This window comes from Typopeltis vanoorti, chromosome 23 (assembly GCF_054136105.1).
Source record: "Typopeltis vanoorti isolate ZY-2024b chromosome 23, IOZ_Tvanoo_1.0, whole genome shotgun sequence".
In the NCBI taxonomy this organism is placed as follows: domain Eukaryota; kingdom Metazoa; phylum Arthropoda; class Arachnida; order Uropygi; family Thelyphonidae; genus Typopeltis; species Typopeltis vanoorti.
The window spans coordinates 2,404,226-2,430,688 of NC_143571.1; the positions used below are offsets into that span (position 1 = coordinate 2,404,226).

At 38.3% G+C, this 26,463-nt stretch overlaps 1 protein-coding gene across 1 annotated transcript in view; it reads right to left on the reverse strand.

Moving 5' to 3' along the window:
* LOC150093573 (tetratricopeptide repeat protein 28-like) overlaps nucleotides 1-26,463 on the reverse strand; it is a 462,929-nt gene that overhangs the window by 160,962 nt on the left and 275,504 nt on the right. Inside the window, exon 10 of the mRNA XM_090412721.1 lies at nucleotides 12,828-13,088. Coding sequence (XP_090268847.1) covers nucleotides 12,828-13,088 — 261 coding nt within the window. The remainder of the gene's footprint in view (nucleotides 1-12,827; nucleotides 13,089-26,463) is intronic.

The following is a 26,463-nucleotide window of genomic DNA, read 5'->3' on the forward strand; positions in this document are numbered from 1 at the left end:
TTCTGAAACATTGCCAGAACAGGGCCAGTGTTGTCATATAACAGAGCACCAACTCAGATAAAAATCAAGATCAAAAACTTGATCTTGATTTTTATCTGAGCAGAGACCACAGTAAAACTATGCCTTATATCTGTGGCGCATCTGGGAAGGTAGCAAAATTTCCTAGAGAAACATAATCTATGCTCTATTCCACTTTAAGATTGCAGCCTGTTCACTGCAAGAAAGATTCACATTCCTCTGTGCCCCATGCTCAAAGGTGCTCAATCAATATCATAAAAATTTTAATTAAAAAAAAAAACTTAGGCGTATACATATAACTACATTAGTTTCAGAATCAATCAGAATTCGTTCCTGAATTCTGACTGATTCTGAAACATTGCCAGAACAGGGCTAGTGTTGTCATATAATAGGGCATCAATAGCACCCCTTTTCTGCCTGTCAGCCAACTTATGTAACCCCAAATATTCAGCCAGTCCACAAGATTCATTCTGTAGACCTGCTACCATCTTGGTCACTTGTCTCTGGATCCTCTCCATCTACTCCTTATCCATAAGAAACTCAGGTGACCAGATCTATAAAGAGGTATAATAACCTGCTTGTCTCTGCTCGTCAGGGTATTCTTCAGTAACCAAGTAATCTGATGAGATGCATTTGCCATTTTTGCAATATGCCTGCTAAACTTTAACTCCCTATCAAGCAACACTCTCAAATTCCTGGCTTCATCAATTCCCTAGAGTACAGTTCCATCAAGGTGGTACACAGCTGGCAATCTTTTCACCCCAAAATGCATAACCTTACAACTGGCATGGTATATAAGGTGATTTTAATATTTGAAATGATTAGTACTTGTAAGATGGATTACACTTGAATGGGTTTCGTATTAGGTTCTTGGAGATATTGTTATTCAGTGAAAGAGTTAACATGAATAGGTAAGTAAATTATATGTGTTTCTGGATGAATGCATTAAATTAAGAGGTCAAAATTGAGAGTGTAATGATAGAAAGAGAAAGTGAGACAGAGGGAGAGAAAGGATGATGGTATGTTAGGGATGATCCAAGAATAGTATAAACAGGCTTCATTGAGAGGAGATGGGGGGGGGAGACTGTGAAAATAGGGTTGGGGATTTGGTTGAGGAAAGATCTCTAGTTTCCTATTTGAACTGACCAGGTTTTAAGAGTTACTGGAATAATCACTGGTGTGATGGCTGGCAATCATTCATGCAATAATGCCAGTACTATCAGGAATAAATGGGAGAAGTTCTTAGCATTTGTAGATGTTTTTCTTCTTCAGTCTTTTCTGAGCTTTAAGACGCATGACCTGCCAATTATAATTTTTTTTTCTGTAACCTTTCAATAGGGTAAGATGGTTACTCTTCGTGTGTAGAGGCTTAAGTGCTGTGAGAACATCATGTTGGAGGCTTAATGGATTTTTTACAACGCTCAAAAAGAATTAAAATAGAATTTAATACTTCCTATATTTCGTCCTAGTCACTAGGACATCTACAGGGACTACAAAAACAATTAATGTAACATGCACACACAAATCTTACAATACTAAGCCCAACCACGTGGGTGACACTAAAGTCCTATCTAGGTGGAGCGCCCTCTAAGGGCAGTAGTAGGTGGCCTGGAATGTAAGGTGGAACCTCTGGTGATGAGTGTTTCCCAAATCTTCGGAAGCTTAATACAACCGTATTTATTAAGATTTGGTTGGTTTCTGAGAGCTGCTGCTGCTTCTAAGAAAAGTCTCTCTTTCTTGAATTTGCTGTGGTGGAGCATGGTAGTTTTCTTCCATGATACTCTGTGGGTGGTGTCCAAAACATGGTCAGCCAAGCCTGAATGGCCATAGTTGTGTTTACAGATGTAAGACTTGTCTGTCCAAAGTACGCCAGCTTACAGGAACAGGGTACTTTGTAAACTCCAGGCAGCGAGAGAGGAGGGAGCTGATCTTTCGTAGAACGGATAAGGGTAGCAAGTTTGCGGTAGGGATTATATGCTGTGTGTAGGCTGTACTTTTTTAGTATCTTGGCTATTTTTTCAGATGTGTCACGGATGTTGGGTATGGTGATGGCATTTTAAAAATCTTGTTGACGAGAAGGATGGGGAATGGGGGAGGAACTGATTATTTTTTTGATACTGTGTTCGCTGTAGCCATTGGAGAGGAAAGTGTTGTGTATGTGGTTAAGCTCAGTAGTAAGGGCGGTTCCACTGGAACAAAAATTGTGGGCTCTCTTGGTAAGAGTTTTGATGATGCCATATTGTTGTGAGGGGTGGTGGTGGTGGGAGAGTTTGTGAATGTATCTGCCTGTGTATGTGGGTTTTCTGTATACAGTGAAGCCAAGTGTATCATTAGGCAGGCATGTGACTAAGGTGTCTAGGAAAGGCAAACAATTGTTCTTTTCCTTTTCCATAGTAAACTGGATTCTTGGATGTAGGCTATTGAGATGACTGAGGAAGGAGTCTAACGTGTCTGGGCCATGAGGCCAAATAGAGAACACATCATCTACATATCTTAGCCAGATAGATGGTTTGAGTGGGGCTGAGTCTATGGCTCATTTTTCAAAATCTTCCATATAGAAATTGGCAGGGGGGTGAGAGGGGGGGATCCATGGTGGTTCCCTCTATCTGTTTGTAGATTTTGTTCTTCCAAGAGAAATACCCAGAGTTAATGGCAAAGGAAAAGAGATCTAAGATGTCAGAGGGAAAAACGTTTTCTAAGAGAGATAAGGTGTCAGTTAAGGGAATATTGGTAAACAAAGAGGAGATATCAAAGCTTACCAATATGTCTGCATTATTCAAGGTTAAATTTTCTGTGAGGGCTTTAAAGTTGGTCAAGTTTTTTATGTAGGAAGTGGACCTTCTGGTGAGGGGGGGTGGGTCAGAGAGTTGGCCAGCTGTTTAGGCAGTCTGTAGCAAGGTGCATTGGTGGCATCTACTATAGGCCTGAGTGGGGAATTGGGTTTGTGGATTTTAGGTAAACCGTATATTCGGGAGACACAGGAGCGGAAAAGTTTAAGTTTTTTCGTGACGTCAGGGGGCCAGGAGGTTACTTTTTTAAGTAAGATTTTTAATTTCTTAACTTGTGTTTTTGTGGGGTCGTGTTCTAGCGGGATGTAAGTAGCGCAATCGCAGAGGATAATGTTTCATTTTACGATTGTATTCACTGGTATTAAGAACGACTGTGGCATTACCCTTATCCGCTCTGGTGATGACGATACTTTTTTCTTTGCGTAGTTTCAGGAGAGCCATGCGTTGGGCATATGATAAGTTGCTTTTTGGAGGCGAAGAATGAGCGAGGATGTTGGCTACGTCAAGTCTGATGTTGTTGGCTATCTCCGAAGGTAAGCGACCGATACCCCGTTCAATGTTAACCATTACATCGAGCACTGGCACTTCCTTCAGAGTGACGGCAAAATTACAGCCGAGACAAAGGGTGCTGACGGCATCGTCAGTGAGCCTTTTGGAAGAGAGGTTTACTACTGTCTGGAGCAGTTGAATTTGTGGTTGTGGTTTGTCTTTAACCAGGTTGCTATATTTCTCGACGTGTTTATTTTTTATTTTTTGAAATTCTCTCTGTGCGGAAGTTTCCGAAAATTTACAATTTCCGAAAATAAACAATTGTTCCTGTAAGCTGGCCTACTTTGGACAGACAGGCAGATCAGCATCCATCCGCCTGGAGGAACACAAGTCTTACATCTGTAAACACAACTATGGCCATTCAGGCTTGGCTGACCATGTTTTGGACACCACCCACAGAGTATCATGGAAGAAAACCACCATGCTCCACCACAGCAAATTCAAGAAAGAGAAACTTTTCTTAGAAGCAGCAGCAGCTCTCAGAAACCAACCAAATCTTAATAAATACGGTTGCATTAAGCTTCCGAAGATTTGGGAAACACTCATCACCAGAGGTCCCACCTTACATTCCAGGCCACCTAGACAGGACTTTAGTGTCACCCATGTGGTTGGGCTTAGTATTGTAAGATTTGTGTGTGCATGTTACATTAATTGTTTTTGTAATCCCTGTAGATGTCCTAGTGACTAGGACGAAATATAGGAAGTATTAAATTCTATTTTAATTCTTTTTGAGCATTGTAAAAAATCCATTAAGCCTCCAACATGATGGTAAGATGGTTAGTCCTATACCAATGAAATATTCTATCTGTAAATCTTAATATTATTCGTAAATCTATCTTATTATTATTATTATTCCTGATACCTCTGAAGACTTATCGCAGGAGGATACCTACAACTGTCTCAACCATTACACCGAACCTCTACTATGAATCATCTCCATCTACCACCCACCTCCACCACAACTAGTATTTTTGTCTGTAAATTGTGTGTGTTCTGAAGGGCCGATTTGTCTGTATGTGGGATGAAAAACCCGAGTTTCCGGGAGAAAAAACCCTGCTACCTCTGTATGAGATCGGCTAACTCACCTTCGATTGAAATCGTCCAGATAAAGATTCCTCCCGTCGCGACGAGAATTGAACTTAGGCCTATTCCAATCGAAGGGCGCAATGTACCATTGTTCTTCCAATTGTGCTACAGAGGCACTTAATTATGCGCACTTTCAAAAATGAAAAATCTGAGTTTCCAGAGGAACATTCTGCCATTCAGCATAAGACTATCTGAAACTTCAGTTGTAAAGTCTTTATAAAAAGCTCTTATACCATATGGGATTTGAACCTGGGCATTTCTGACCAATAATCATCATTGTTAATGAGCTGTGAAAGAGAGTATTGACTTTTTCTTCTGCAGAATAGAATTGAATCATGTGACCATTTCAGGTAACAATACTTTACGTTTTCATTCTATGCAATTTCAAGCTATGCTAATGATAGAATAATTCTATCATATTAAAACACCACCTGAACGAATGAGTAAAATATTACAAAAAAAACATATTCAATGCACTTCATTATGAATATGAGCTTCCTCCACATGAAAGACACATCATAACCAACTAAATTAATCACAATAATACAGCAGAACACCAGGCTCTTCTTTATTACGGTGATCAGATGTGTTATTTCTCTTCAGGCATCGAGGTCACCCTAATGCCAATTTTTGAGATGTAGTACAATCAAAAAATAATGGCATTAGGGAAAATTTTCAGAAAAAGATATCTTTAAAGGAATAGAATGTGATGGGTTTAGTGTATTCAGGGTGAATTGAGAATCCGCAAGGACAGCGAGTGTTATTAATGATTACAGAGGAAACAAATCCAACCACTAGAAATCTGCAGTAGTCATAATATTATAAGTATCATATATGCTTAAAATAAAACTTGACGTTTCAACCCCTGTATCGAGGTCATTATCGGAAGGAACAAGTGTATAAGGAACCAAGCTACATGCTCTAGCCCTGCATACCGGTAAACTAAATCTACGTAGTTAATTAATCCTTTTCCCTAGCCTGACCTCTAGTGATTAAAAATAATAATAATAAAATAAAAAATAAAAAAATAAAATAAAAAATAAAAATAAATATTGTATCCATTTATAAAAAATGGATACAATAAAAAAACTATTCAAAAGATCCTCAATAAAGATACCAGTAAGAACAAAAATGATTTCAGGAATGCTATTGCCATTCCTTATGTTAGAGGCATTTCTGAAAAAATAGACAGAACACTATGCAAATACAACATTAAAACCACCTTTAAACCCCCAAACAAGTTAAGACACCTACTCAGTTCTTCTAAAGATCCTCTTCCACACCTAGCCCACCCAGGGGTATACAAAATACAATGCACATGTAACATACCATACATAAGGGAAACAGGGAAAACTATCCCAATCAGACAAGACGAACACAAACGACACATTAAATACCTCCATTTTGGGAAAACCGGCCTTTCTGACCACGCACTCCAAACATACCACAGAATTGATTGGAAAAATACCAAGTCCCTACACCGCACCAAAACCTGGTTTGAGAGAAAATTTAAAGAGTCATGTGAAATGCTCAAACACAACCCAAATCTCAACAAAAATGATGGCCTAACCATTTCAAGAATGTGGAAGACCCATCTACAACCTGTATAACAACCCAAACTAACCATAGAAAAATCCCACTACAACAAGACAACCTGGTGAAGTGTTTGCACCATTCAACAGCAACTGAAAGAAATCATATTATAACAATCAGATCAGTACAATTCCAGAAGAATATTAATACATGAAGACTTTAGCAGTTTACCATAGTTGTATTTATTTTTTATTTAATAATTTTTATGTAATAATTTTTTTTATTTTTTTTTTATTTATGTATTTATTTATTTTTTATTATTATTTTTTTTTTATTTATGTATTAATTTTTATTTTATTTTATTTTATTTTTTTAATCACTAGAGGTCAGGCTAGGGAAAAGGATTAATTAACTACGTAGATTTAGTTTACCGGTAGGCAGGGCTAGAGCATGTAGCTTGGTTCCTTATACACTTGCATCCTTCCGATGATGACCTCAATACAGGGGTCAAAACGTCAAGTTTTATTTTATTAGTAATTAATAAAATAATCTGTTCAACACGTGTGTTTTTGTGTCCCTAAATCTACAAATATGAAGACTCTGACAAAACATTTAGTATTTGTAAAATTTTCAGCTAGGCTACTACTTAGCCCTTATCAATACAGCTGAAACGAAATAAACATGATAGTCGTATTTACTAAAATAAAGAGCCAAAAGGCTTCATTTAGGTGATGCAAAATTATATAAATCAAGTGGATATTAAATCCAGCATTATTTCAAAGCCGAATGCAGAAACTATAAAAGTTTAGTACGAAATTTCACCAGAGAGCTTACGGGAACACACTCGCTGGCATTTACGAGTTGCCTTAGTGCGGACCTTATAAGAGACATGATTGCTGCCCAAGTGTCCATACATTCACCTCCTGTTGGTCCATTTTGATAAGGTTTCAGTGGCCTGACAGCTGTTTTGAACTTGTTGTTTCTCCTCAGAGATCAGGCAGCTTGTTAATATGTGGGACTATAAAAACTCGTACAATCCCTCAGATCGCCCAACAATGAACGACCTGAAGGATCTTTTAACTCAGCAGTAGCTCTGCTCAGTAACAGGCTCACCCTACCATTGAGCAGAACCACTCATATATTCCAGGGAAAAGCATTCACCGAAACAGCCCCGATAGAAGCCTTGCTGGAAAACACCAACCCCCAGAGACTCAAATTGCTCTCTCAAGGCAAACCTCCAAAAATCTAAGCCCCCCCCCCCCTTCACTGGGAGCAAAATTCCAGAAGAAACCTTAAGAGAGCAAAAACTCTCATTCAGTACTAAGGAACTCAAAGTGTTGGTGAGATGTATTTTTCATAAGCAAACTCTCGGTCAGTGCATAAAGTACTTACTAAAATAAAGAGCCAAAAGGCTTCATTTCAGTGATGCAAAATTATATAAATTATGTTATACACCTCTCTGACACTTCGAGTTCCTTAGTACTGAACGAGAGTTTTTGGTCTCTTAAAGTTTCTTCCGGAATTTTGCTCACAGTGAGGGGAGGCTTAGATCTTTTTTTTTTTTTTTTTTTTTGGGGGGGGGGGGGTGCTTTGAGAGAGCATTTTGAGTCTCTGGAAAGAGTGTTTTCTGGCGTGGCCCATGTGGGGCTTTGTCGGTGGATGCTTTACCCTGGAATATGAGTGGTTCTGCTCAGTGGTAGGGTGAGCCTGTTACTGAATGGAATCAACGCTGAGTTGGACGATCTTTAGGTCACCCATTGGGAGTGGTCCAGGGGATCGCTTAATTTTTAGAGAGGCCTTTACTTAAACAGTGCTGGTCTCTGAGGAGAACTAATCATTTCGAAACAGCTTTCAGGCCAGTGAAACCTTATCAAAATGGACCAATAGGAGGCGAATATATGGGCAGCAATCACTTGGGCAGCAATCATGTCTCCTATAAGGTCTGCGCTAGGCCAACTCGGGCAAGTGTATTCCCTTAAGCTCTCTGCTCAAATTACATATGAAACTTTTATAGCGTCTGCATTTGGCTTAGAAATAATACTGGATTTAATATCCACTTGATTTATATAATTTTGCATCACTGAAATGAAGCTTTTTGGCTCTTTATTTTAGTAAATGACAGTTGTATACAGAGTTATTCTCCTGCAGTTGATAATATATTGTCACATGCTTGCAACACTTAAATTGCATTATATGTGACAACATATGTTATCAACTGCATGATAATTCCATATACAACCATTAGAATTCAAAGAAATAAATTTAGATAATTACAATCTTAAGAAACACAGGAATGAGAAGTGTTACTTACATTGACTTCCCAAAATTGGGAAAGTCCAAGGCAATCATTTTGGTTGAGGTTCGGTCGAAGAATGTGAGCTTCACAACTTGCAATAATCTTTCCAGAAGAAAATAACTTTTGTGTAGACTCTAGTTTTGTTCTAATGAATTCTATGACTAGTAGATAAGGTGTGGCAATCTAAACCAAACTTATCAGACTATTGAAGTAAAATATATTCCTGATGTTCTTCTAGACAAGTCTGAGCTGAATGACTCATCTAACAAAGGCTGCATGAACAAGGTATCTGCAAACTCCAAGATACGAAAATTGCAAAACTACTTTGACAAATTTACCTACAAGTCTGATTCTGGCCAGTTCATAAACTAAATTCCTTCCTAGCTTCTGCAAAACACAAATATTCTCCTCTCTCTAATTCTGGAATTCACAGAACTCCTTGTTCATGAGCCTTTGTTATTATGAGCAAACAGGTTGTGCTGCTCAGATTTGTCTAGAATAACACCAAGAATATATTTTAATTCAAGAGTCTGATAAGCCTGATTTAGACTGCCATGCTTTATCTACTAGGCATAGAATTCACTGGATCAAAACTAAAGTCCTACACAAAAGTTATTTTCTATTATGATTATTATTATATGGTATCTCCGTGGAGTCTGGAGTCTCATTATGGGAGACCCACACTAACTTTTATACACACAAAATCTATCATACCTCTCCTTACACTCATTCACTGTCAGAGCACTCAAAACTAATTCTGGAAATCCATTCCACTCATTCACTACTCTCCATGAAAAAGTCCACACACACCCTTACTAAACATACTCTTGCATAATCTCATGGATGATTCCTAATTGTCTCACTATTTGTCATTTATCCATTCTATCAGTTTTATAAAACTCTTTTATTTTCTTATAAGTTTCTATCAAGTTATCCCCTGTTTTCCATCTACCAACTAAACTTTGTAACCCACACACAGTCAACCTATCCTCATAGGAAGCATTCCACAGACCTGTCACCAGCATGGTCACTTGTCTCTGAATCATCTTTACCGCACTGCGATTCCCAAAAAATGCAGGTGACCAAGTCTGGGCACAGTAGTCAAGATATGGCCAAATCATAGCTTTATAAACAGGGATAATAATGTCTCTATCTTTATTTGTTAGTGTTTTTCAACATCTAATTAATCTTGTTGAAAGTTTTTCACTTGGTAATATAATAAACTAAAGATACCAAGAAATTATATGCTTGGTTTAATCCATTATCCAAGTGTAAGCAAATAAAGTTTGCACCTGAAGTATCTTTCAGGACTGGGGCAACTCATGGCAAAGGTGGTATGACTTCACATCACTTGCCTTAGTATCCCATAATGCAAAGCACATCTCCTTGCAGACATGTATAATGCTATGCATTATGGGAAGGGTCACTATCCAGACCGGTTTCAACTTTTATTGAGGTCTCATCAGTGGGAGCCAGACCCAGAGGTTAGATACCAAGGTTGAAGTAATGCAGAAGTCATATTTTCCTATATGAGATGCCAAAAGGTGTCAGACCTTATTATTAAAATACTTTGGATTAGAGACAGATAGTTGTTGGAAGTTTTTCACTTGGTTATATTATGCTTTGCATTATGGGATACTAAGGCAAGTGATGTGAAGTCATACCATCTTTGCCATGAGTTGCCCCTGTCCTCAAAGATACTTCAGGTGCAAACTTTGTTTGCTTACACTTGGATAATGGATTAAACCAAGTATATAATTTCTTGGTATCTTTAATTTATAATATAATCAAGTGAAAAACTTTCATCAACTATCTATCTCTAATCCAGAGTATTTTAATAATAAGGTGTGACACCTTTTGGCTACTTATATAGGAAAATATGACTTCTGCATTACTTCAACCTTGGTATCTCACCTCTGGGTTAGGCTCCCACTGACTAGACATCTAAGTTGAAACCGGTTGGACGCCTGGGTGGTGGATAGCAATGCTGTACCAATAAAGTTTACTGAGGCATGGCTGTTGCTGCTACCCAGGTGTGTGTGGGGGGGGGGGGGGGGTAATGAATGGCAATGCTGTAGCCCATGAAACTAACTGAGGCACAGCTGTTGTTACCCCTCAGATGATATATGAGCAGCTATGCTTGGTGGTGGTGGGGTGAGCCTGCCACAGGGTAGAGCCAGCGCTCTACCCTGTGGCAGAGCGCTGGCTTCATCTGGGAGATCCCACAAATTTTTGGACAGGTAACCCCGCACTTAAACAGGGAAACCGGTCAGAGTAGTGACACTTCCCATGATGCATAGCATTATACATGTCTGCAAGGAGATGTGTTTTGCATTATGGCATACTAAGGCAAGTAATGTAAAGTCATACCACCTTTGCCACGAGTTGCCCCAGTCCTGAAAGATACTTCAGGCACAAACTTTCTTTGCTTACACTTGGATAATGGATTAAACCAAGTATATAATTTCTTGGTGTCTTTAATTTATATCCAATTAATCTTTTGAGCTATTTTACCAACTTTTGTGATGTGTCTTCTGAACTTCAACTCTCTGTCCACCATCATCATCCCCAGGTCTCTAGCCTCCTCAATTTCCTGCAATCCTGTACCATCAATGTGATACACAGTATGTAACCTTTTCAACCCGAAGTGCATAACCTTACATTTTGCAACATTAAATTGACAATCATCATTTTTTGCTCATAATGCATCCTGCAGGATATCTACATCAACTTTATCAACTGTTGGAAGATTTTCCACTTGGTTATACTATAAATTGAAGATGCCAAGAAATTATATTCTTGGTTTAATCCTTTATCCAAGTGTAAGCAATCAAAGCTTGCACCGAACTATTTTCAGGACTGGGCAACTTGTATAAAGAAGCTAATGACTTCACATCACTTGCCTTTGTATTCCATTATGCAAAGCACATATTTTTATGGACGTGTATAATGCTATGCATTATGGGAAGGGTCACTACCCAGACTAGTTTCGACCTTTACTGAGGTCTCAGTAGTGGGAGCCAGACCCAGAAGTGATACCAAGGTTGAAGTAATGCAGAAGTCATATTTCCATATACACCTTAATTGTTAAAATACTTTGGAAAAACTTCCAACAACTATCTCTAATCAAGAGTATTTTACTAATAAGGTGTGACACCTTTTGGCTACTTGTATATGGAAATATGACTTCTGCATTACTTCAACCTTGGTATATCAACTCTAGGTCCAACTCCCACTGATGAGAACTCAATAAAGGTTGAAACCAGTCTGGGTAGTGACCCTTCCCATAATGCATAGCATTATACATGCCCGTAAGGATATGTGCTTTTCATTATGGGATACTAAGGCAAGTGATGTGAAGTCATTAGCTTCTTTATATGAGTTGCTCAGTCCTGAAAATAGTTCAGGTGCAAACTTTGTTTGCTTATACTTGGATAAAGTATTAAACCAAGAATATAATTTCTTGGCATCTTTAATTTATAGTATAACCAAGTGGAAAAACTTCCACATTAGTATCACCTCTGGGTCTGGCTCCCACTGATGAGACCTCAATAAAGTTCGAAACCAGTCTGTGTAGTGACCCTTCCCATAATGCATAGCATTATCCATGTCCGTAAGGATATGTGCTTTGCATTATGGGATACTAAGGTAAGTGATGTGAAGTCATTAGCTTCTTTATACGAGTTGCCCAGTCCTGAAAATAGTTCAGGTGCAAACTTTGTTTGCTTACACCTGGATAAAGGATTAAATCAAGAATATAATTTCTTGGCATCTTTAATTTATACCTTTATCAACTATTGCCTTCCCTAGATTTGCATCATAAGCAAACAACTGAATATCCCCCATTAAATCTTTCCCTATATCATTGATATACAGATTAAAGAGTAGTGGCCATAGTACAGAATCCTGAGGTACTCCATTAGTCACCCTCATTCTTCTAGATTCCACTCCATCATATACTATTCCCTGATGTCTGTCTTACAGCCACTCTTCTTCCCCCCCACCATCGATGCTACTAGCTTCATATCCATTCTCATTTGCTCTAACTTTTGTAATAGTTTTCCACGTGGAAAACTATTACACTATTTGTCAAACGGCTTTGCAAAGTCTAGGAGTATCATGGTATAGCCGTTTCTTTGATCCAATTCCACTGTCACTTTATGATAAAATGTTGGATTTTACTTCACTCAGTTCACTTCATTCCATTTCATTTTCAGTTAGCAGCAATTTTCTTTGTATTGCTGAAATTAACTGTAACACAAGTGAAGTCTTCATAACCTTAAATTAATGCTAAGTGTAATAATGGGTAGCTTTGCAACAGGAATAAACAGCACCAGAACTAACTTGAGTTAAATGACTTCATGTTCATGGCAGAGAAATATATATATATATATATATTAATATGATATACATTTCAGCAGTGCAAAAGTTGTACTATATTTAATACATATGATTTTATTATCCCCACCTTTTTTATTAAAAAAAAAGATGATAAAAATAATGATGAGTCCTAGTACCTTACAAAAAATCAAAATAATAGCAACAATAATAAATACCTGTTCCAATAAAGCTAACTGTTGTTCAAAATAGCCAATGGCATCCTCAAAATAACCCATGTTTAACCGGGAAATACCAAGATTACCAAGAGCCTGTGTTTCCAAGGTACAATCCCTCAATTCTTTGGCTCGTTCAAGTTGTTCCTCATAACACTTCATGGCATGGGTATAATTTCCCAATGACATATGTACTGCTCCCAAATGTCCATGCGCCTTACATTCTCCTCTAACATCACCAATCTCTTGCCGTAAAGTCAGTTCCTAAGAATAATAAAGTAAAGTTAACTATAAAGAAGTCTGGAACAGGAAAGAAAAAACTATCAATTGAAGCATGTTGTTAAGAAGAATATAAAATTATAATATATATATGTTAAAGATACCAAGTTATTTTAAATATAAACCTGGTTTTTTACTCCATTTCCCGAGTAAGCGAACAGACAAGTTAGCCTGGCTCCCACTGATGTGACCTCAATGAAGGTTGAAACCGGTCTGGGTAGTGGCCCTTGCCTTTAATACATAGCATCATACATCTCCTCCAGGAGATGTGCTTTGCATTAAGGGTAAATATTAAGAATAGTGATCAGAGCTTATTCTACCTTTACCACAAGTTGCCTTGGACTTGCACTACATGCAGGATCAGCTAGACTTGCAACACTTGCAGGCGCAAACTTGACTGACTTGTCTGTTTGCTTACTTGGGAAATGGAGTAAAAAACCAGGTTTATATTTAAAATAACTTGGTATCTTTAACATATACTATACCCAAGGTAAAAAACTTTCTACATCTATCTCTCATCCTGAGATTTTTATTTAATAAGGTCAAAGCACCTTATGGTAACTTATGTTGGTAAAATATTTATAAGCTCTGTATTACTTAAAACATAGTATTTCTTAGCCTGGCTCCCACTGATGAGACCTCAATGAAGGTCGAAACTGGTCTGGGTAGTGGCCCCTTGCCTTTGATACATAGCATCATACATCTCCTCCAGGAGATGTGCTTTGCATTAAGGGTAAATATTAAGAATAGTGATCACAGCTTATTCTACCTTTACCACGAGTTGCCTTGGACTTGCACTACGTGCAGGGTCAGCTAGACTTGCAACACTTGCAGGTGCAAACTTGACTGACTTGTCTGTTTGCTTACTTGGAAAATGGAGTAAAAAACCAGGTTTATATTTAAAATAACTTGGTATCTTTAACATATACTATACCCAAGGTAAAAAAATTTCTACATATATATATATATATATATATATATATGATACTTCAGAAATAATAGCTTAGGGGGCTTGTATGTTTTTGTAGCATAATTACTAAAATAGAACTGAGACATGAATTGAAATATCAGTATTAAGTTATTTATCAACACTAATATTTCATTAGATAAAACAGTAAACTGATGCAAACAAAATAAACAATAATATATAGGTTAATATTAGACTTTAAAATATACAAAGCTATGAGAATTATTTTTATCATGATAATAATAAAATAACAGTAGTAAGTAGTAGTATTAGTCACAATTTACAGACAAGAATACATAGAGGCATAGGGATAACTGCCTTATCCTTGTATTAAGTTGGGAAGTCCAAGGATACTTGGAGGGCCGTGGGTGCTTACATGCCTGTTAATAGTCACTGGTGGATGATGGAAGTAGTCGTAGTAGTAAGCAAATAAAAATCTCCATTGTTATTCATCATCCATATGGATGATGAATAAGAATGGAGATAGTGTGTGCCTTTGTCTTACACCCGATTTTAAATCAAAACATCTTCCTCTATTTTGTTCAATTCTAAGAACTCACTTATAACTTAAATAAAGAATATGTATTGCTCTGTATAGTGTTTCTTTTACTCCATATAACTGTAGCATTTTTTTTTGTTTTTTTATTATTATTATTAAGTTAAGGGGATAATAAATCCCTCATTATTTTAAAGCCTGATACGAAACTCTGAGATCAAAATCTAAGATCTAAGAGTTTCATGCCGAAGAACTATCGGCAAGTCCAAGCATAAGTCAACACCTGGGTAGTACAACACTAGGGCAACTCGTAGCAAAGGTGGAGCAAGTTCCATCACTATGCTTAACATTTTCTCATAATGTAAAACACAACTCCTAGGAGATGTATTACTGTTTTACATTATGAAGAGAGGTCGCTACCCAGACCAGTTTCAACCTTTATTGAGGTCTCATCAGTGAGTAGGTAGACCTGGAATACCAAGGTTTAAGTGAACCGAACTTACATATACCCCTACTAACAAATTGCCAGACCGGTGTACCCATATATTATAATTACTACGATAAAGAGCCAAGAGGCTATTTTTTCCGCCGGCATAAATTAAGTTAAGGGGATAATAAATCGCTCATTATTTTTAAAGCCGGATACGAAGCTCGGAGATCAAAATCTAAGATCTACGAGTTTTATGCCAAAGAACTATTGGAGAGTTCAAGCGTAAGTCCAAGCGTAACACCTGGGTAGTACAACACTAGTTTGTTGACTACCTGACAACCTGAGTTGCCCTAGTGTTGTACTACCCAAGTGTTGACTTACGCTTGGACTTGCTGATAGTTCTTCGGCATAAAACTCTTAGATCTTAGATTTCGATCTCTGAGTTTCGTATCCGGCTTTAAAAATAATGAGGGATTTATTATATCCCCTTAACTTAATTTACGCCACTGGAAAAAAATAGCCTGTTGACTCTTTATCGTAGTAATAATAATATATGGGTACACCGTTCCGTTCACTTAAACCTTGGTATTCCAGGTCTACCTACTCACTGATGAGACCTCAATAAAGGTTGAAACTGGTCTGGGTAGTGACCTCTCCTCATAATATAAAACATTAATACATCTCCTAGGAGTTGCGTTTTACATTATGAGAAAATAATAAGCACCACCTTTGCTACGAGTTGCCCTAGTGTTGTACTACCCAGGTGTTGACTTACGCCTGGACTCTCCGATAGTTCTTCGGCATCAAACTCTTAGATTTTGATCTCTGAGTTTCGTATCTGGCTTTAAAATAATGAGGGATTTATTATCTCCTTAACTTAATTTACGCTGCCAAAAAAAAATAGCCTCTTCGTTCTTTATCGTATTATTATTATTATTACTATTTAGGCTTCTGAGGAGTCAAAAGACTCCACGTGGGAGGTCCTTCCTAAGAAACACAAAGTCTATTATACCACTCCTTGAACTCACTGACCGTTCTCGCTCTCACCACTCCATCAGGCAATGCATTCCACGGTTCAACCACCCTCCATGCAAAGAAACCACTCCTCACCCTCTTGCTCACAGTTTCCTTTCGTAACTTCCAGGGATGGCCTCTTGTCATCACTCCTTCCCGCTGTTCCACCATGCAAAAGAACTCCCCAGTGTCAACCCTGTAACCACCTCTCAGAAGTTTAAAAGTCCAAATCATATCACCTCTCCTTCTTCTATCCACCAAACTCTGCAGTCCACATTCCCTCAGCCGATCCTAATAACTAACATTGTACAGTCCTGAAACCATCTTTGTTATCTGCCTTTCTACCCTTTCCACAGTTAATTTATCCCCTCCCTTTCAAATCCTGGAGACCAAATCTGAGAACAATAGTCCAAGTGTGGTCTGATCGGGGTCTTATACAACGGAAAGACAACTGTTTTATCTCCGCAGGTCGGCGTCCTTCTTATTATTGCAGCAATCCAACTGTGTTACCTTCACCACCTTTCAATATGTTTGCAATTGCAATATGATTGCAATCCCTTGAATTTCAGGTTTCTATGAATCATCAACCCCAGATCTCTTGTCTCCCCTACTTCCATCAGTATATCTCCTTCAATAGAGTATGCAGCGTCCCATCGATGTGTCCCAAACCTCAAAACCTTACATTTTGCTTGATTAAACAGACAACCCCATTCATTTGCACATCTGTCTAGCTTATTCAAATCCTCTTGCAGGGCTCCCACATCTGCACACTTACTAATAGCTTTTCTCAGCTTAATATCATCCACAAACAACTGAATATCCCCCTGCAATCCACCAACAATGTCATTGATATAAAGGTTAAACAATATAGATTCCAGTACTGAGCCCTGTGGGACCCCACTTGTAACATTCTGCCTCCTTTGAAACTACCCCATCATACACAAATCTGCAATACCTATTGGACACTCAATCTTGAATCCAGTTGACATCCACCTGACATCCAAACCCATGTGCTGCAACTTAAATAACAGCTTATCATGTGGCACAATGTCGAATGCCTTCGCTAAATCCAAGAAAATGGCAGTATATGCTTTTCCCTCATCTACTGCTCTTATAACTTTATTATAAAAGGTTAGCATATTACTAAAACAAGAGCGCCCCTTCACAAATCCATGTTGACTCTCACAGATAACATTACCCTCATCTACCCAATGCTGTATACGGTCTCTCGGTAATTTCTCCAAGATCTTAACAACTACTGATGACACACAAACTGGCCTATAATTAGACACTTCCAGTCTGCTACCACCCTTATGCAATGGCACTATCTTAGCTTCCTTCCATTCCCTGGGCACTTTTCCCATAGCCAGATTTTTCATTGAAAAAACAGGTCAAAGGAACAACTGTTAGTTCTTTAGCACATTCTCTCAAAACCCGTGGTGAAATACCATCCCAGTCCCACAGCTTTACTGACATCCAGAGTACTCAGTATTTGGAACACGTTCTCCTCCTGCACCTCTAAACCTCAAACCTTCCCTATCCCTCCAGTATTAAAATTTACTCCTCCAGGATGAAATACACCAATAAAGTGTATTTCATCCTGGAGTGATGAAATACACTTTATAATTGTTCAATGACATAGTGTTCATTGAACAATTCCACTATGTCCTCTGCATCAGTCACTCCAATAGAGCTCCTGTTTAATATTGTTTGTCATTTACTTTTCACCAAACTGTGTCCTCTTCTTTACTTGTGGAATAGAGCTTACTATTGCTGCTAACAAATATTCCTTCACAATTTTCCAAATACTAATGATATCCCAGCCTTCCAATTCCTTCCTCCATGAAACTTCCCCTAGTTGATGTCTAAGATTATTATAATCACCTGCCTTATAATTCAACATATGTTCCCGTCTCTTTGATACTCCTGCATGTCTTATTCATCTTCCAAGTCAAAATCACATGGTCACTCTCTCCAACTGGCGGGAGAGATGTCATCTCAGTTATTATAAACTCTTCTGATGCTATGACCAAATCCAAAATTCTTGAACCTCTTGTTCCCTCTATTACATGTTGCCAAAGATATTTGTCACTCAAGAATTCTAGAAATTCCATTCCCTTATTGCTACATGCATCTTCCTCTCCCCAATTTACATTGCTATAGTTAAAATCTCCCATAACAATCATTCTTCTTGCACTTGCCAAGCTCAACTGTCTAAACATCTCCTGGTCCCCACCCTCTGTGCTCCTTGGTTTGTAGCAACACCCCACTAAATATCTCATCTTGCCTATCTGTACCTTACACCATATGCTTTCAAAATCTTTAGAGTCACTGCCTTCCAAAGCCTCTACTCTTAGAGGAAATAAGTCATCACTTATCATAAGCAGTACTCCACCACCATGCTTTGCCTTCCTATCCTGCCGAAAAATGCTGTACCCTGCTACTTTATCCCCATTATCCCCCTCTAGACTGCACTGGGTGCAGCGTTACCCGATGTCCTCTCCCCTTCTTCCAAGTACCCATTCCCACAAGAAGCCACCCCCACCCCCAGGTATTCTAGTTTCCCTGCATTGACACATAAACTCGTTCAGAACAGCAATCTCTCCAGATGCCTACGTCCTTCCGCATTCAAATGCAAGCGGTCTCTTGCATACAATTCCTCTCTGTCCTGAAATGCTCTCCAAGCATCCACACATTCCAATCCTCTCCTTCTGACACATTCTAGCTATTATGTTCTTCAATATTACTGCTCTTCTGCTCAGCTTGTCACAATCATACCTAGGCAACATGCACACTATCTTTTCTCTCTCTATATCTTTTTTCGTACTACCTGAAGCAAGAATCTCATCTCTCTCGTTGCCCAATTTACATTACCTCTCAAGTCATTTGTTCCTACCATCACAATCATCTCATCCGCCCTTTCACCCCCTCTTAATTGCTATAGCCACACTTTCTATTGTTCCTCCAGGCAAAAGCTACTCACACATCCTATCTTGTACACCACGGATCATTGAGTCACCATACATTACACCTCTTACCATTCCCTCTCTCTCCTACTGTTTCCATTCTCTCCTCTTCTATCATTCCCATAACTCTCTCTCATTCCCTCTCTTCCACTTATCCTATTCTCTCCTCTTCTATCGTTCACATAACTCTCTCTCATTCCCCCTCTTCTACTGTTCCCACTCTCTCATCTTCTATCATTCCCATACCTCTCTCTCATTCCCCCTCTTCTACTGTTCCCATTCTCTCCTCTTCTATCATTCCCATATGTCTTCTACTGTTTCTATACTCTCCTATTCTATCATTCCCAAACCTCTCTCTCATTCCCTCTCTCCTACTGCATCTATACTCTCCTCATCTATTATTATTATTATTATTATTATTATTACGGGTATCTCCATGGAGTCAGTAGACTCATCGCGGGAGACCCAAACTAGCAAAACAATATCTGTCATATCTCTTCTTCAATTCATTTACAGACGAAGAGCTCACAACTAAGTCAGGCAATGAATTCCACTCATTCACCACCCTCCAGGCAAAAAACCTTGTTCTGACACCTTTGTTAACCACACTCTTCTTTAATTTCCAGAGATGACCTCTTGTTCTTCCATCACTATCACACAGCTGAAACATTTCCCCTGCATCAATCCTATAAAAACCTTTTAGTAATTTGAATGTTTCTATCATATCCCCTCTTCTTCGCCTATCAACCAATCTCTGCAATCCACAAGCTCTCAATCTATCAATGTAGGGAGTATTTTTTATATCACTCACCAACTTGGTCACTCTTCTCTGAACCCTCTCCACAGCCTCCTGATCTCCAAGGAATCCAGGTGACCAGACCTGAGCACAGTAATCCAAATGTGGAAGTATCAATGCTTTATAAAGGGGAATAATAACCTCTTTATCTCTAGATGTCAGTGTGTTCCTCAACAACCAAGTAATCCTATGTGCAATCTTGGACACCTTAGCAATGTGTCCTCTGAACTTCATCTCCCTATCTACCAATACCCCTAAGTCCCTAGCCTCATCAATCTCTTGGAGTACCTTTCCATCGATGTAGTACACAGCTGGTAATCTTTTAATACCAAAATGCATGACTTTACACTTTTCCACATTGAATTGACATCCATTTTCTTTTGCCCATTTTACCAGCTTATTTAAATCCTCCTGCAAACTTTCAACATCAGCTTGATTTTTTATTGCACTACACAACTTTGCATCATCAGCAAACAACTGAATATCTCCCTTTAAGCCGTTTCCTATATCATTTATATACAAATTAAACAACATTGGCCCAAGCACAGAGCCCTGAGGTACACCACTGGTCACCTGCCTCATTCTGGACTCGGCTCCTCCATACACCACCTTATGGTATCTCTCCCTGAGCCATTCTCCTATCCATATCACCAATTTAATATCCATTCCCATCTGCTCCAATTTGCGTAACAGTGTTCTATGGGGTATCCTGTCAAAAGCCTTAGCAAAATCCAGAAGTACCACTGTGTAGCCAGTTCCTTTGTCCAACTCGGATGTTATTCTATTATGAATAGTTAATAGATTGCTAAGGCAGGATCTACCTTTAACAAAACCATGTTGGCCTCTATAGAGTATCATATCCTGATCCACCCATTCTTGAATTTTGTCTTTAACCAATTTTTCCAATACTTTTACCACTACTCCTGAGATGGTGATTGGTCTGTAATTCAATACCGCAGTTTTAGAGCCACCCTTATGCAAAGGAACCACTTTGCCTAACTTCCACTCCCTAGGGACCATACCAGAGTTCAAACTTAAATTAAATATCCAGGTAAGAGGGGTTGACAATTCATTTGCACATTCACGCAACACCCGAGCTGATATTCCATCTAAGCCTACCGCAGTGTTTGCATTTAAGTTTTGCAATATATTTAATACCTCTGATTCTTTAGCTTCAATTCTCACATTAGGTATTGCTATAGGTATAGAGATATCCTCACTTGGGTGATAGACTTTTGAGAAGTGATCACACAGTAACTCGACTATTACATCTGATTTTGTCACCTCAATACCATCAGCACCCACTAAGGTTATCCTTCCGAAGTCATTCTTCCTCTTACTTGCCACATAGCGGAAGAACTCTTTGGGATTACCCTTGATCTCTTTGGCTAAGGTCTTCTCATAATCTGATTTAGCTTTTCTTACTATGCTGGTAACCTTCCTAGCTTGAGCCTTGTACTGCTCATGGGTGTCCTGATCGCCCTTCTCCTTGTAAATTCTCCATAACATTTTCTTTTTTTGCAGTTCAAGCTTGATACTACTGCTCATCCATCTAATGCCTGCCTTGTTTGACCTCCTGACCATAGGGACACAATCTGATATTGCTTTCCTCAGATACCCGCTGATTTTATCCCAAGCACTGCTAACATCTTTCCCTTGCAATATGTTTTGCCATGGGATGGCTGCAAGCTCACTCCGAAGCTTGTTATAATTGCCTAACCTGTAGTTCCGTACATACCCCTTCTTAATAGAAAAATCCACAGATTTTGCAACCTCCCAAGTCAATACCACATGATCGCTTTCACCAACTGGAGGTAACGAGGACACCTTACTTATGCATATAACCTCTGAACCAATAACCAGGTCCAACACTCTCACACCACGTGTCCCTTCAGTTACGTGCTGTTTCAAGTAATTATCTCGTAGAAGATGTATGAACTCCATTTCCTTTTTGCTACGTGATATTTCCTCCTTCCAATTGATATCACCATAATTAAAATCCCCCATAATAATCACTAAGCCTTCACTCATTGCACTAAGTTGCTGATGCATGAATTCAATATCTTCCCCCGTACTCCCTGGCCTATAGCAGCATCCAACTGTATATTTGGTTGCGTTGGTCACTATTTCGCACCAGACTGCCTCAAATGAACTCTCATTCACATGTCTATCATCATGATATACTACTTTCTTTGGAAAATCTATCATCATTCCCAAACCTCTCTCCTACTGCTTCTATTCTCTCCTCTTCTATCATTCCCAAAACTTTCTCTCACTCCTACTCTGATTCACCTTGCATACATCTCTTCCATTCTCCTAATCTCATGTTTCATACTTCTCATCTCGTTCACAAGATATTCTACCTGCTCTTTCAGCTAATCTATCCCGCTGCGTTAGTCACTCTTACTCGCCATTCATTTACCCAATCAAAACCATCTCCATGACTGTAAACTTCACAGTCATTCAAGCCTTCCACACTCCTGACTCTTATTTTCTCATTCATACTTTGCTTGTCATTCTCTCCTATCACATTACTCATCTCCCGACATTCATTTCCCATCCCTGAAGCAACTAGGTCGGTTATCAATATATTTAATTCATTAATTTCCTACCACTGTCTGCATTTTGCGCATATACACACTCCCCCTTCTCTCACCTGCCACATATCCAACTCCCGGGAAGCATACATGCTGCAATCACTGCATGCCACAAAGTCCTTTATTATATTACGTATAATAGAGTTCTTAAATGGTAGAGGACTTGGTGACATTCCATTTGTGATTGCAGTTGCATCCGTCATCATTCCTTACTGCCAAGTACGTAACTACTAAACTAATCGCTAAAAAATATATATGAACACTGTATCATATAACTATATACAGGGTGTTCGGGATAAATTTGACAGTTTCGTAAGGAAAAAGAAAATCTTCTTTGTATCTATTAAATTTAATGAATTGACAAAAAAACATTACAGGCAGAGTTAATTACAATACTATCAACAAGATTTACTCAAAATAACCACCATTAGCATCGATCACAGCTTCAATTCTGCTTCGGAACCTCGAACAAGCTGATGCTACAGTCTCCCTGGGAAGGGCCACAAAAACTGTTTTAATTTTATCCATTAACTGGGCTTTTGTATTACTGGAAGTGCGATTGGTGTCTTTTTCAACTGCGCCCCATACAAAATAATCCATGGGGTTAAGGTCTGGGGAGTTTGGAGGCCAAACATTTGGACTGGTGAAGTCGTAGAAATTTTCAGACAACCATTTTTGACTTTTCCCAGAGGTGTGGCAAGGGGCCGAATCCTGCTGCCATACATACGGCCTACCATTGGCTACCCTTGTTATCCAGGGCTTGACTACAGTTAGCAACTCCACGAACAAAGCCCGAATTCCAATGCCAGGGTTCTTCAACACCTGTTCCTGCAGATTTGCGAGGAATTCTGCTGTACGAACGCAATCAGATCGTCTGCTAGGGATCTTTCTTCTTGCTACATCCTCGTAGTCACCATTGCAAGTCTCTAGTTCATGCCTGATTGTTTTTACTGTATTCAGGGAGCATTGGGCAGCAGTCGTAATATCCTTATTTTGATGGCGGGCACGAATCATCATGATACAAGTTATTCTCTTCCATGATTCAGGTGGGTTCCAGCTATCCATCCTTTCTGACATCTTGTATATGAATGAAGAAGGGTCCAAACTTTTAAATGAAGAGAAGTGTGTGTTAATACATGTAACTTACGGAAAAATATAATTAATTATAAATATGTCAAATTTATCCCGAACACCCTGTATATATATATATATCATATATTGTCCGCACAGCTAGCCTATTGGCTGTGTGCTTTGGAACCATATGCCTGGGGAAGAAGTGTCCCAGGTTCAATTCCCGTCTGTGACATGAGGAGCTGAAAGATCTTCCTCAGCCATAACCGAGTTAGCTGGTCTTGGGCGTGGACAGTAGGGTTTTTTCCCCAGTTTATTCTGAAGTTTTTCATCTAGCAAAGCAGTTAAACCAGCCTTGAGAACTCAACACTACGGACATAGGATACACCGGGGCGTAGGGCTGACCACCTTATCCTGTGAACAGTTTGAGGTCCGATGATTAATCAACCCTTGACACCGTAAGGTAAAAGAGGGAAAAGGAAGATGAGATAAGATATATATATATATAAATATAATGCTATATTCAACTATATTAGATAGTGAAAACTTCTCTTCCACCGCAATGCTGCCGACTATGACCTCGCCTTCTCAGTAACCCAACGAAACTCCAAAAGCAGAACCACTAAATAACACTTGTGTTACTGAGAAAAAAATGCAGCACAATTCACAAAAGAATTTACACTATACGCTGTTTAAAAACACTTTTTCCTACCACTGCTCAAATCACCAGCGACCAATGACTGATGACAGTTTTGAAATACTTTTCTCTGGGCACTTTGTCATGTACCATTTTGAAATCTACAACACTTAAATACTGATCATCATCATAAAGCTAATTACGGATATAGACCATATTGGTCTGTTCCAGTATCATTATCCATCTAATATCCCTTTTTGATGTCTACCCGACCTTCTCTTTCCAATTGGTTTATATTTTAGTATTTGTTTAGGATATCAGGTGTTGGCCACAGATCCTTAAATACAGATCCTTGTTGTAATCCCATGATTTCTCAACTATTTATTGTAAAATGTAAGTAAAATATGATTTGACAATCTCTATTTGGCCTGAACTCAGCTTGTTCTTAGCCAAGTTTCTCTTCCACGATTTTTCTCAGTCTCTTCTCAAGTATGTTTGCATAAATCTTACTCAAAACACTCTTAATAGAAAAATTCCTCTGTAATTCTCACATTCGATTTTATTCCCCTTTTCATAAATGGGAACTACAAGCTCTAATCATCTGGAATTCAACTTTCTGACCAAGTCCCTTTGAATTATGCAGCGCACTACAAAATTTTCATACCCACATATTTAAACCTTTCTGGTTGAATATCATCTACTCCATTTGCCTTTCCATATTTCAGGCTTTTTATAGCGTTTTCTAGCTCAGCTCAAGTATTGATATGTATTCTAATTGAACATTTTCTACTACTGTTCTGTCTGTGCTGCTTATTACATGTAACAGTTTTTCAAAGTAATTACTCCAAACATCTAAGATATCCTTTCTTCAGTTGTCATGTCACCTTTATCATCTTTAATTCCTTTTACAGTACTCTTTCATTCATTTCTAAACTTTTTCAATGGCCTCCAGAGCATTTTTCCACTTGTGGAGGTGAAGACATCTGATAGAATTTGGACACGATAAATATGCAATACTGTCTATAGTTTGAAACAAAATAACAAAGAGCAAAAGAATCAAAATTCCAGATGGAAGTCTAATTGAAACCTTGTCCCAAAAAGAATCCTACAAATATGTAGTAATTCTTGAAGCAAATGACATTTTACATGGAAAAAAAAAAAAAAAAACTCTGAATATTTGTAATAACAATCAATACATGAGCCATCCCTGTAATCAAATATGTGGCATAGATAATTTACAAGATACAAGCTGATTTAGATGTACTTGGTCATAAAACAAAAACATTAATGAACCCTACTTTGTATCCATACTGTGATAAAATGATCATACCCACCCAGAAAAGTAAAGGATATGAACTTTTATAAGTCAAGCAAACAACAGAAGAAAAAAAAAAGAAATCCCTGAATGATTGCATCAAGGGAAGCACAGAAAATATGCTAATTTTCTTTGTAAGCTTTAATTAGCATCTTCTCAGTGCTTACCTTGGTATCATCATTCAGTGACCTCTTTTTTCTTCTGTTCTAACTCTACTAGAGTAAAAATAAATAAATAAATAAAAAATAAATAAAAAAACAGATTAAGGAGAAAGAAATGATGAAAAGACCAGAAGGTTGAAATAATAAAGCACTCCATTGTCAATATTTGAAGAACACTGAAGGGAAAGTAGACAGCTGCTAGACTTGGCAATAGTTTCAGCAAAGCATCATCAAAAAGACTGAAGCTGCCACTTGCTGCCCAAGAATAACAGACAAATGTACTAAACATCTTTCCATTACTGAAAAGATCTGTAGTGATGGCAAAGATAAATAAAAAAACAGTGGACCTTCTGATCAGTTCTTGCAGCAAGATTGTTCAAACAGACTATAAAAAAAGGCTTGAAATTAACAAAGTATAGAGATCTGGCAATTTAAATTCAATGAATTTGGAACTAACTAGGAATAACACCAAGACAATTTAAGAAACATCTGGAAAAGCTGAGCCTCCCACATACAACACTATCTCAACTCCAGAAAATGGCACTAATAGATTCCTAGGACTTTGAATGAGGCCAAAACTGGACATATCTGATAATCAAAGATGTAATTATATTGTTACATAATATAATTGTTGAATAACAGCTTCACACATGTAGGAGAAAACTAAATATCATTTATTACTCTATATTGTTACACATTTTTTGTATTCTCTATGAATTCTGCTAATATGTAAAAATATTATTATTATTACTACAGGTGACTCCAAGGAGTCCTTACACTCATCATAGGAGGCCCTAAACATCATGTCCACACAACTATTTGACATTTTCACAGGATCTATCATACCTTGCCTTGAACTCATTCACTGTCATAGCACCCACAACAGACTCTGGCAGCTTATTCCACTCAT